The following is a 12,115-nucleotide window of genomic DNA, read 5'->3' on the forward strand; positions in this document are numbered from 1 at the left end:
AAAAAATTAAAGACCTCTGTAAAAAAAAAAGCACAAAAAACAGAAAATGACCATTCTCTATCACTGGAGGGAGATGATATGAATTCCCTTTGTCTCTTCCTGTTATCTGTTCCTTCACCTGCTACAAGGAGGTATTTTTTTTCTTTTGTCACTTTCCCTTTTCTATAGCCTATAACTGAAGTCTCTCCATTCCTGATCTGAAACTTTCTACCAGCCTTAATCAAATGTCACTGAAATCTACTTGTGCAGAAAGGTGTTATTTGGGTGTAGAGATGAAAATGGATAGATAGGCATGATCAGTGGATTTGAGCTTGCACACTCTCACAAAATTAATTTGAAAAATTAAAGGAAATCGGATTTCAAAAGTTTTAGGAAACCTGGCCTCTACTGGCAGAAAAGAAAGAACAGGAAGAAATACAGAAGAGCAATACAAACAGGGTAAAATGGCAAGAAAAACCAGCAGGAAAAAAAAAAAGAAATCTAATTGGTAAAGTCAACTTCACAAAAGTGAAAATATGTTTGAGAGTTTCAGCCAAAATAAAAGGTAGTTTAATGTAGGAATGTATTTAAAGGATGCGATCAAAATTATCCTTTATTCTTGCCAAGTGTTAGAAGACTAACTCATTTTACAATTTCTTTAATACTTGGAGGGTATCTCTCTCTGTATGAAAATTGCACTGGGAAAGATTTAAGTTACATCAGAAAGGCATTTCCTAAAAAGAAAGACAAATAATATAACATGCTGCTTAAGTAATCTTGTCTTATATTCTTAAAAAACCAAAAAGCCCCGTAGATTCTTACATGTCAGCCTCTACCGAAATGTGTTCAATAGATTATCTGTTTCTGAGCACCGTGTACTTAGTCCTGTTGGAGGGAGAACAAAGTCAGAGAGAGACAGTCCCTGCCCTTAGGGGAGTCAGAACCAATCTGGTAAACAGAAATGACATTCACCTTGACAAGCACCGGTACTAAGCCACGCAGGTGCTGTCTCCCATTGCAGTTGGACCTTACAGAAGAGAAGGAAGCTGGGATAGGTAAGCGCTAATGCAGAGGTGATGAGCTGGGCCCCCTGGCTGGCAGTTGATTCCTCTGGACCAGGTAGGGAGGGGAAATGGGCACCCCAGAACAAAGCCCAGGCCCAGCACACCGCAGACCTCTCAAAGTTCATCTCCCTGTGAGTCCTTTTGCAATGATTTTGTTATGGCCTTGTGCTTTTTTTAAATTTTTTTATTTTATTCCAAGAAGGTTTAAACATTTTATGGTGGTAGAGACTCAATTTTTTAGAACGTCAATGCCTAAATATAGTTGTTTTTAGATGGTGGGGTCTTTACATGATCCTTTTAGGTGAAAGCAGCTGCAAAAAATATCATTCTAAAAAGCATGTATCTGTCACATGGAAAAGGCAGCAAGAGTCTATTTTTATAAAGTTCAAAGTGATGCTGTATCTTGTAGGGGAATCCTTCCAGATTGCTCATATTTCTCTGGCTTTATAACTACCCCTGCCCCGTCCCCCTTTTGCAAATAAACTTCCAGCTCTATAAGCTGCAGCAACCAACTAGGACTGAGCCCATGTCTAACTAGTTCTGCAGCCACCTTCCTTCTGAAACACAACGCCCCAGCAAAGTGAACTCTTCCTTGTTGTTTACTAACGGCTGGGCTGACTTCTGACATTTATCACTGAGCTGGAATAAACCGAGAGGGTGGATGGGAAAGACAGGTGCGGACCTCTCTTTGGCGTCGTGATGTAACTTCTCCTGCAACCCCTGCACCTGATCAGTTCCTCCTCATCCTTCAGGTCTTAACGCATTTCATCCGGGAAACCGGAGGCCAGCCCGCTGTGAAGCACCACTCCTGAGAGCTCTCCTTGCAGGCTGACTTCCTGGAGGCCAGCACATGAGGCGGCACAAGGTCACTGCGGCCTGCACCCCCCACTCGATTCCAACAGCCAGGGCTCTGTCCTGTTCATCTCCATCCCACAGCCCCACGGAGCTTGACGTGGAGAATGAGGATGCTAGAGGCAACCACCGTACTATTCACCATGCTTCTAGTTAACTTCCATTTTTAAATTGCCCAATGGGAGCGACAGTCCTTCTTCCAACATATTCAAGTTGTAATTACTGTTCAACAGCTCCCAGCACAAAATAGGAAGCACCCAGGGAACGTGAACGGTTGGGATGTACACGCTGGGATGTTCTTGGAATGGGTGTGGTATCAGACCTGTGCATACGACCATCGGGACACATCCCATGTCACACCCAGCAGCACTACCCACCGTTAAAGGGGGAACTTTGCGGAGCTGGTCTTACCATTCTGCTGCCACAGGCTGGGCGTCAACACCTGAGTAAAGCTTTTTATAAGAAACGGATGGTTTCAGATTTGGTGAAGCCGCAGCCTTCAGAGAAAGGTCCATACGTTGACTGTGGTTTTCAAGTTACCTTTACCTATTAACATGCTACAGAGCAGTGAGCTCATGACTGCAAGTCTAGCCCCTCAAATAATGACTCTGTATTAGGAAACATAAAGTAACCTCTGACAAGGCAGATGAACAGGCCAGAGGAGGAAAGCCTCGCTATCAGGATTTTTGTCTTTTACCATATTGTGTGTCAAGTATGAAATACACCTTTTCGAGGCATATTTAAGGCCTCGAAATATTAAGGCATATTAAGGCATATTAAGGCAAGTATGAAATACACCTTTTCGAGTTATAATGCATATTTAAATCATGCATTATAGCTAAAAGGGAAAAGCTACTGAAAAAAATGTTCATCGTTTAAAACATCTACTCTCTGTTGATTTTAACATTTAAAGCACAATCTGTCCAAGTCAGTACCTTCTTTCACCATTTACAAAGCAGTGGGGTTATTATCAGGAAATAGACACCAGTTTGGAATATGCTGACCAAATCCACATGAACAGATTTAACTAAGCTCCCTAAACAAGAAGTCAATCAGACAGTAAATGAAAGAAGGGTTGCCTACAAGCAATTTAGATATAATTATTTTCAAACAACGATGGCCAGGAAAACGGAGGGAAAAACCAAACCTCTCACAGGTCCAACAGAAAAAGAAATGTAAAAAACCTTAAGAGAATATGTATATGTTTTCAAAAAAAAATAAATTCAAAGTACTCCTCTAAGAATGACATTTCATACACGAACCATAATTCATTTTACTGTTTCAGTTTGAAGACACACAAAACAAAATGTTGGTAAGGCTTGTCTCATGTCCTGTAGTATTTTAGAGTTCAGGCTTTTTGTTTCTTTGATTGTTTCAGGCTTCTCAGATATTGACAAGTCTCAACTTGCTTTCAACTACATTTTGTTGGTTAGGTTTCATATGGCCTCAAAATTCCTATGGTTTAAATCTTTATTCCCCATTCAGTGATAATATTTCCAGACCTCCATCCATGCTAAACATGCATCCTATTTTCTGGCCTGTATCCATACTGGTTTAATGACCCCAAGAAAACATTAAAATTCCTTATATGTGTTGCCAAAATAAGTAGACACTCTAAGTGGTATAAAATTCCCATTTTTTCACATCTATATTTATATGTTATGGTTATTCTCAGTATTAGGAACCACCAACTAATCACCATCCCAACTTCAAAGTTTCATTTCTATTTCAAAGATAATTTGCTGTATCTTCTTTATGTTATACCAAACTTTACAAGACATCCATACCATAATTTTTCGAAATATAGGTTAAATTCAAGCAATTTTCCTGTTATTTTTCTATTTGCATTTTATTACCACTAAACATTTTATCCATTCAGAATAACCTTTTCCTAGGGGTTCAGAGTGTCCATGGACAAATGTACACCTAGTAAATGCTTAAAATGCTGATGCTGTTGTGCTTTGAAAATGTACTCTATTCGGAAAATTCTAAATAACCAACTGCTAGTTTGTTAAACAGTGTAGGGACTTTAAAGAATTTAATTGACCCTCTCTTAGGAATTACTACCAAGTGGTCACATCAGGACTTCAAAAAGTTATAGGTCCTTCCCTGACCTCTCTACCCCCAATTTTTGTGTTTAAGGTAAATTCCTCCCATTGTCAAAATCAAAGAGTTTAAAAAATCAGTGTCTCCTTTCTGCTTATAAATTAAATTGGGAAACAGTTGCATAATGGGCATGATTTAAGCCCCCAGTTAAAACTCCAAAGTTACATGAAAGGTCTCTGTTTACTATCTGCCCTACATATCAACAAATTTTCTGAAATCACTTTTACTATGTCACTTGTCTATTCCTGAATGAAAAACGAATCCCTTCCTTTTCATAGCTTCCAATAGTGACGAAACCCATGTCTGGTTATTTATATTCCCTTCAGTGGCTACTCATATATCCCATACAGCCCTATACCCTTGCCTTTGCTAATTTTATTCCTTTTCCTGCCCCCCACTCAACACAGACACACCAGGAATGCTGGCTGATGGGAATCCCATCTGCCCGGCAAGGCTAAGTTCTGTGCAGTCTAGCTCACAACAGGATTTTACCTTCTGAGAAATAGGGTCCATCTGCTCGCAGCCACAAAACTTAGCATTTAATTGGTTGTTGTTTTTTAATTTATTGGGGTGACAATTGTTAGTGAAATCACATAGATTTCAGGTGTACAATTCTGTATTACATCATCTATAAATCCCATTGGTTTTCATACAAAACAAAAGGACTTACAAACTTTGTTCTTCAAACCTTCAAGGAACACTCCAAAACCTATGATCTGTCTATAGATTTTTGTTTCCCTCAAGGTGACTAGAATGGCAAAGAGTTTCTGACACTCTATTAAAATGGTTTAGCATTTTTTTTATTGTGGTAAAATACACACAACATCAAGTTTACCATCTTAATCATTTTTAAGTGTACAGTTCAGTGGTATTAAGTATACACACTTTGCTGTGCAACCATCACCACTGTCCATCCCCAGAACGCTTTGTCACATTATTGCTGTAGTTTACAGGAGGCAGACAGAAAATTGCCAGTTAGTTTCTCATGATAAAAACCCACTTTTAATTCCCAGAACTGTACACTTAAAAAGGCGTATGTTACTGTGTATTAATCACACTTCAATAGCACTGATTCAAAGCAAAATACAGAGGGATGTCATGGTGGGAGACGGGGCCGGCGACCATGGGGATCCAGAGACCACAGGAGCAGGGACACAGAGAGAGAAAGGGGATTTCATCGGAAGACATTGGAACCCTTGCAGAGGATGAAGACGGTAGAGACATTCATTCACTCATTCATTGCCAACAGTTTTGAGCACGTATGTCCTAAACGCTGTTCCAGAAAGCTCATTCCGACTGCATTATAGGTTATTGAGGGGGTGAAGTTAGCCGTTTTCGCTGCAGTACTAAATTAAGGCAGTACCAAGGGGACAGAGAGCAAAGGCCGTATGTAGTTTTACTTTTACCTACGATTGGGGGCACCATGAAATTACTGATTCCGTCATTTTGTTTCTATTTTATAATCACTCAAATCCATGCTTACTTTTGCCAGAATAAACTTGATGTTTATTCTGCACACCAAGTAATCATTATGTAAGACCTGTCAGCAACAAAGGATCGGTGGTACAGATAGCAACACATACACGTGTTATGTTCATGGGGTTGTGCAAATGGTCTAATTAGACCTGTATCATTTTGGTGGAATATTTATGGCCAGCTTAGGGGGAAAGCAGACTTTCTACAAAAGATTTCGTGGGTGAAACTGGAGATGATGTGAATATTCATCCATGAAGGAATGGTTAAATAGATTGTAGGAAACTATACTATGACATACCATGCAATAACCCAGTATGTAATGACCCAGAATGAGCTCAAAGTACCCTGGTAAGTAAAACATGCATTGCAAAATGTAGTACAAAGTATGATCAATATTTTGTAAAAATGTTGATTTGTCTGTATATGTAAACATCTCTGTAAATACAGAAAAGAATATACATAAGGGGGTTTGGGATGATAATGAAGAGAACCTTCTGTTTGTATTCCATATTGCAATCAGAAGAATATAGCCGTGCACGCCTACAGAAAAATGTTTATAGGTTAGTAGACTGAGTGAGTAGACTGTATTACATCATGAGCTCATACTTTACACAACCTTTATTGGTAATTCAAATCATATAATGATCTTGATAATAATGGCTAAAACTGTGTGTGTGTGTGCACGCGCACACACACATACATGCTGATGTATGTATCTTTTTAATTTGCCAAATTGCTTTTAGACTGTTTTTTTAAATGACTAATAATAGTTACGTATATCAGAGGACACTTGAGATGAGAACATACCAGCTATTGCCAAGGGTTTCTCCTGGAGTTACAAGAGACCATTTAAGAGAAATATGTAATATATTTAAAATTATTCTCACTTAAGTAATTAATTTCAAAATATTTAGAACGCAAAACTATTCCTTGCAAATAAGCAAATGAAATTACAACAATCTTCGATCTTTTAGTTCAAAACACACTAAAATAGCATGCCGGGAGGACTTTCCTGTTTTTAAAATTGTAGGTGGTGTGCATGTTGGGACCACAGAGCCCAGTGGCAACAGCAGACACTGTCCAACTCAACACTCTAACTGTCTGGCCTCAGTCAAGGACTTTGTTTTCTAGGCTTTCAAACTAATAGCTCCTAGAAATACCAACTAGCAAACGGCACAGAGTGGTGGAGACGTTTTATTTATTTATTTTGAATTTTGTAAAGAATGTTTTAAAAGGCTGTTAACACAAGACCAGTTAGCAACTGTTACCCAGCTCCAACTGAAACATTAATTTAAGGCATTCACATGGCATTTTCAGGGCCTCATTCCAAATAGAATTTCCAGACAGACTAAAATTGTACTCTTCTCATCTTCAGTCCACTTGAAGTTTTTTTTTTTTTTTTTTTTTTTTTTTTTTTTTTTTTTTTTTTTTAAAGGCAAGATAGTAGGTGTAAATGACTGAAAAGGGCCCCAGAGGATGCTCTGGAAAGTTAGCGGGTTGGGAGCTTCATGCAGAATGTCTTGATAAGAAGTCTAGACTATCTGTAATTTGCTGATGGTGAGGAAAACCAGATTATTAAGAATCCTTGTGAAGCCAACAGCTACAGGAGCTTATAACGCATGTGGAACTTGGGATGACATGTGGGAATGGGAATTCCAATCCTCCTTTACTTTGGCCCACAGCACTAATTATCTCTGACTCCAAGTGTCATTTAGGAGTGACTCCTATCACAGATGCAAAAAATGCCACAGAAAGAGGGGACAAACACCTATAAGGGTCAAAAGGGAATTGTAAAAATGTGGACAGGAAGAAGACAGAAACCACAAAATCCATGACATATAACATCTGAAAGGTCTTACTTCGAGGGAACTGAGTGGAATATTACAGCACAAGATGAGCAGACAAGGCAAGCAGGCTGGCCATGGGGAAAATAGGAAAATGCATCTCTTTTTCCAGGTTTTCCTATCAGCCCCATTCACAACCCTTTGGCTAGGCAACCTTGTGCAGCAAACAACCTGCACAACTCAGGAAAATTACTCATTACTAGTTTTGTTAGAGTCAGTGATTTGAACGTATATGTTTGACCTGAATATCCAACAGGAAAGAGGAGACAATTTGGTAAAAAAAAATGGTGAGTCACAGTTACTTTAGCAAACCACTTGTTAAATGATCTGAGCTGAGTATATTAAGGGACCACATCAGAAAAAGTTGATCTATGCCTTGGTTATTATTTCTGTCAAGAGTTGAGAAATCAGACAGAAAATAACCCATAACAGAATGAGAAATCAACACCATACACAATTAACATTGCTTTTCTATTTCTCCGTAGAGGGACTGACTGCTTCCACATTTCTAAACATATATAGAAAACTATTAGTCATCATGGCCTCAAAAGCCACACGTTTGTAGCAGAACTATTCTTAAAGGAGGTGGCTGGTATTCCCACTGAGAGCAATCAAAAAGTGCCTTTTCCACATTTTCCTGGACCCACCCCTCTCCCCACTAGTCCCTCTAGCAAGCACATTTATTTCAGTTACAACTGAACCAGCATTTTGAAAAACAGTCTGACAATTCAATGAGTTCCTTGAGATCTTCTCAATTACCTTATTGGCTTACTCTCCACTCACCCCCACACCTTCCCTAGGTATTTAAGTAGCAGCTTCCAGATATCCCAGAAGCAATGCATCAGTGCTCAGGAAACTTGCAGATTCCATGAGCAATCCAGCAAGAAATCAGGCCCTTTTATTCTAGTAAAGAAAAAAAAAATGGCTGGGTTGCCTAGCAACGTCTCAGTGCCCACCCAGAAAGGTGTGAACACTGCTGCCCAGGCTCTGACCACCCTGGGAGGAGGGTGTGAGTGACAGCAACATCTACTCAGGCCACGAGGAACACTGGAACAGAGAAATCCTTCGTCCACCCATCAGGGATGGGGGCGCGGCATAGAAGCGGAGAGAAGGCCGAGTACTCCTGGCTATGGTTACTCAACATGAGGACCCAGCTCTGGAAGGTATCCCTAACTTCAGAAGTTATGTGTGTCACAGGTCTCCATAAGTCACAGCAGCACCTTTTCTTTAATTTGACATTAACAAAAATCCTTCTGGGCAATGACTTGAAATACCAAAGATGCCCTCAAGAAAGGCCTCCCTCTTCAAGGGAGAAGTCCCTGACTTACCTCGATAATGTAGAGAACCACATTCTTGTAGAAGCAGTACAATATGCACTTGGTCACCCGGTTGTAGCTCCAGGCACCGTGAACCAGCAGGAGCTTCTCTAAGTAGGAAAACTGAAAAAGGAAAACACAGTTCAGAGGAGCGCTTCACTTAGGAATCAAAGTCACAAAACATCCTGTGGAGGGAGGGACAGGGAAGGTAATAGAGAAAATCAGATTTTGCGGACAACCTCAGAAATCCATTCCCTTTAGAAAACTGAAGATGGAGCTTACAGGCCCCAGTGAGAACAGCTCACATCTCGTCTCTGAGCTACACAATTATTTCCCCCAAATATGTGGCTGGACTTCTAATTGTTACACCCATGAAATTCAATTCATGCAGATGCTTCTTGAGGGTCTTAATTATTAAAAGAAGGTGAACTGGAAGAAAAGTAACAGTTTGAATCAGATACCTCTATTCAATCACAGATTTTATGGCGACAATAGTAACAGTACCCTTTTGAAAAAGGGACATACATATATCCCTATCCTATTTCCACTGATAGCCTGTGGGTTGAAAACAATTACAGACATACAGACACACACATATGAGTATGGACACACACAGACACACACAGAGACGCATGTACCCTCTACCTTCTATTTCTGTACCCATTTTATTCTCCCTTTTTGCCTCCATAGCACAGGCACCTCTTGCTACAGTGCGACGCAGTCAGGAAAAACCAAAAACCAACTAGCAGCTAACAGGCTAAGGTGAGAGGAATGTAATGGCTCTTACACTTTGAAATACTCAGCAATATTCGAATATTCCAATAAATATTCGAATCCTCTCTAGGGCAGGGGGTTTTGGGGCACCACCTGAAGCATGTCGCCTCAGTGTCCCCCTAGCCTGGCTTAGCCTCCTGTGTCCTATGTCACGAATGTCCCCAAGAGTGTGAGCACTGAGCTGGAGGGAGGGAAATGAGTGTTTTCGGTGCTGTGGATTGTGTTGTGCTCTGGCGGGACTGCACTGTTAGCAACACGCCTGCTTCAATTCACCATTTCTGTACGTTCAGTGAGCCTCACACCACTTTGAATTTCCCCCATGGTTGCCCTGGATGAAAACCTTAATTCCCTGTTCTAAGTCACAGGTTTGAGTACAAGCTCAAACCCCAAGGCTGTCCCAAGAGAGATAATCAGGCTTTACTGAGAACGTCCACAAATATTAGAAATTCTTCTGCTATTGTAAACTTCCTATTAATTTCAGATACCTTTTGAAATTAAATTTAACTAACTGTAGGAAAGGCTCTGATGGAAAACACAACGTTTTTTTAAAAAAATATTATTTTCAAGAGGAAGCCACATAATAATTATCATTAGTACTAAAGAAGGGGACTCGATCCGGTATGACAGCACCTTTCGAGGAGCTCTTCCAGAAGAGTAGGTGAGGCAGGGCCCTCACCTCCATACTCCAAAAGCTAAATGATGACTTCAAAATGGCAGGAGTAGGTGCACATGGTAAAATAAAACTGCCCATAAAGGGTTATTAAGAATTCGAAAGGGGAAGGGGGAATCATAAAATAACTAGCCAAACAAATAAAAAGGAAGTTTGTCTTTGACCTGGACCCCCTGATGTTCTCTGTGCCCCTGGACTTCAATGGGCACAGAGAACATCTGCTGGAATCATCCAGAAGGTCTCAGCTTTAGCGCTACAATGATTTGTTTTCAGAAAAAAAAAAATACCTTAAATCAAAATGCTGTTTTCAAGAGGTCATTCAGAAAACATTAAGAAGGTCGGGGGCAGGAATGACTCTCCTGAGGAGAAGAGGCGGCTGAAGGCTCTAGGTGCCAGTGCAGACTACCCACAGGCAAGGCAGCAAATCAGCAGACGGCTGTCAGTCCCGGGAACCGCCCGCCTGGGTAAAGGCACAGGCAGGCAGGAAGGAAACAGAACCAGAGTGTTGCCTACTTCGTCCTTTTTTTCAAGGAGGAGTCTTCAAATGTTCTTTTTCTGTGTAGAACTCTACAGGGCACTTTCTCAAAAACCCAGTCAAAAATGTATTCATCCACATTGAAACGAACAGATAAAGATAGGCTGGAATTCATCAAATTGTGGCATGTCCCACTAAATAATTATAGAAGAGGCACACTGTTGGGCAGAGAGGCTGTGAGGCAAGGAGGAACCCTGCCCTAAAATAGTGGGACCTCTACCTAGTTATGAAAGGGCTACGGATGGGAGAAACGAAAACCCACAGACATGAGGTGGGGGGGCATTCGTCAGCTCCTTTGGCAGAGGTGACTATTATGCTGGAGGGGCATGAAAACCCCCAAACAGGGTTATAAAACCCAGCTCTACCTTCCTTTGATGCTTTTAATATGAAGAGAGCGATTGCTCCAAGTCCCACATCCTATTAGGATGCAGTTTCAACAGAGCAGGTCATAGAATCACCCTTCCCCAGACAGTTTAAAGAAAAAGACAGACAAATATTTGCCTGGAACTCCTAGGAAACCTCTAAAGACCCCTTCCAGCCATATGATGCTACAACTCAAGTATTTAATAATGCTGGGGTGCGTCACATCTACAGTTGCTGACAGACTACAGGAAGCGTGAGTCCCCCAGGCCTTGGAGTCGTTGCCTCAGGAAAGTAAACGGGCAGGTGTGTGGGGCTGGTCCCCAAGGTCACGTGCAGGTCTGGTGTTCTCTGACCCTGGATGCTCGGACTTGAGACAAGTACCTAATGTGAAGGCACCCCAGTTTTCCCACCCGTAAAATCAGAATTCCTTCTATCTACTTGGAGGAATGATCTTGAGGATTTATTTGAAATCGACAAAGGCACAAGACTGATTTCATGTACTTTTCAGAGCCCTGAGGATTTTGTAATTCCTCTCTGGGTTTGCAGAACCACGAACTGGGAGGGAATCTGAGAGGTGATCTCATGCGGAGCCCCCCTTCGGGGAGGTGGAGCCCCAGAGCTGCAGAGGACCAGCCTACAGCCCTGGGGTGGTTGGAAGCTCATTCCCCTTTTATATGCAGCTTCTCGTTTCAGCTGCATGAGAGAAAAAGCCGTTATTACTTGCGTTCATGTGATTAAGGTTAACACGTTTTTCAAGAGATTAAGCACAGGGGAAACACAGGAACTCCAGCTAACCAGCAAACAAGTAGCATTGAATCATAGCCTCCTGCAATCAGGAGATAGGAGGAAACGTTCTGTGTTCACTGTCATGTCTAGATTTTCTGTGTGATCACGCAGGCCAAATGGTTTAGAGACGTACCCTAGGGGTCAGGAGGTTGGCTGACTCTTTACTTTTTGGCTGTCATGAAGGAGCAGACATTTCTTTCATCCTCGGGCCACATGTACAGCGCATCAGAGAGGCCTCTGCATGCGCTGTTCCCTCCAGAGAGGAATGGGCTGAGCATGGCCTAAGTGCAGGAGGCTGTTCGCCACTGACCACAGGGCAGTTATGGCCCAAAACCCCAGTTGTGCTCAGG

The 12,115-nt window shown here is 41.3% G+C and overlaps 1 protein-coding gene across 1 annotated transcript in view; it reads right to left on the minus strand.

The window, feature by feature from the left end:
* ATP8A2 (ATPase phospholipid transporting 8A2) overlaps positions 1-12,115 on the minus strand; it is a gene marked incomplete at its 5' end in the record, with an annotated part of 553,717 nt that overhangs the window by 192,778 nt on the left and 348,824 nt on the right. The window contains one exon of the mRNA XM_081046135.1: positions 8,650-8,760. Within this exon, the coding sequence (XP_080902261.1) occupies positions 8,650-8,760 (111 nt within the window). The remainder of the gene's footprint in view (positions 1-8,649; positions 8,761-12,115) is intronic.

Source organism: Rhinolophus hipposideros (assembly GCF_964194185.1).
Source record: "Rhinolophus hipposideros genome assembly, chromosome: 4".
Lineage (NCBI taxonomy): Eukaryota > Metazoa > Chordata > Mammalia > Chiroptera > Rhinolophidae > Rhinolophus > Rhinolophus hipposideros.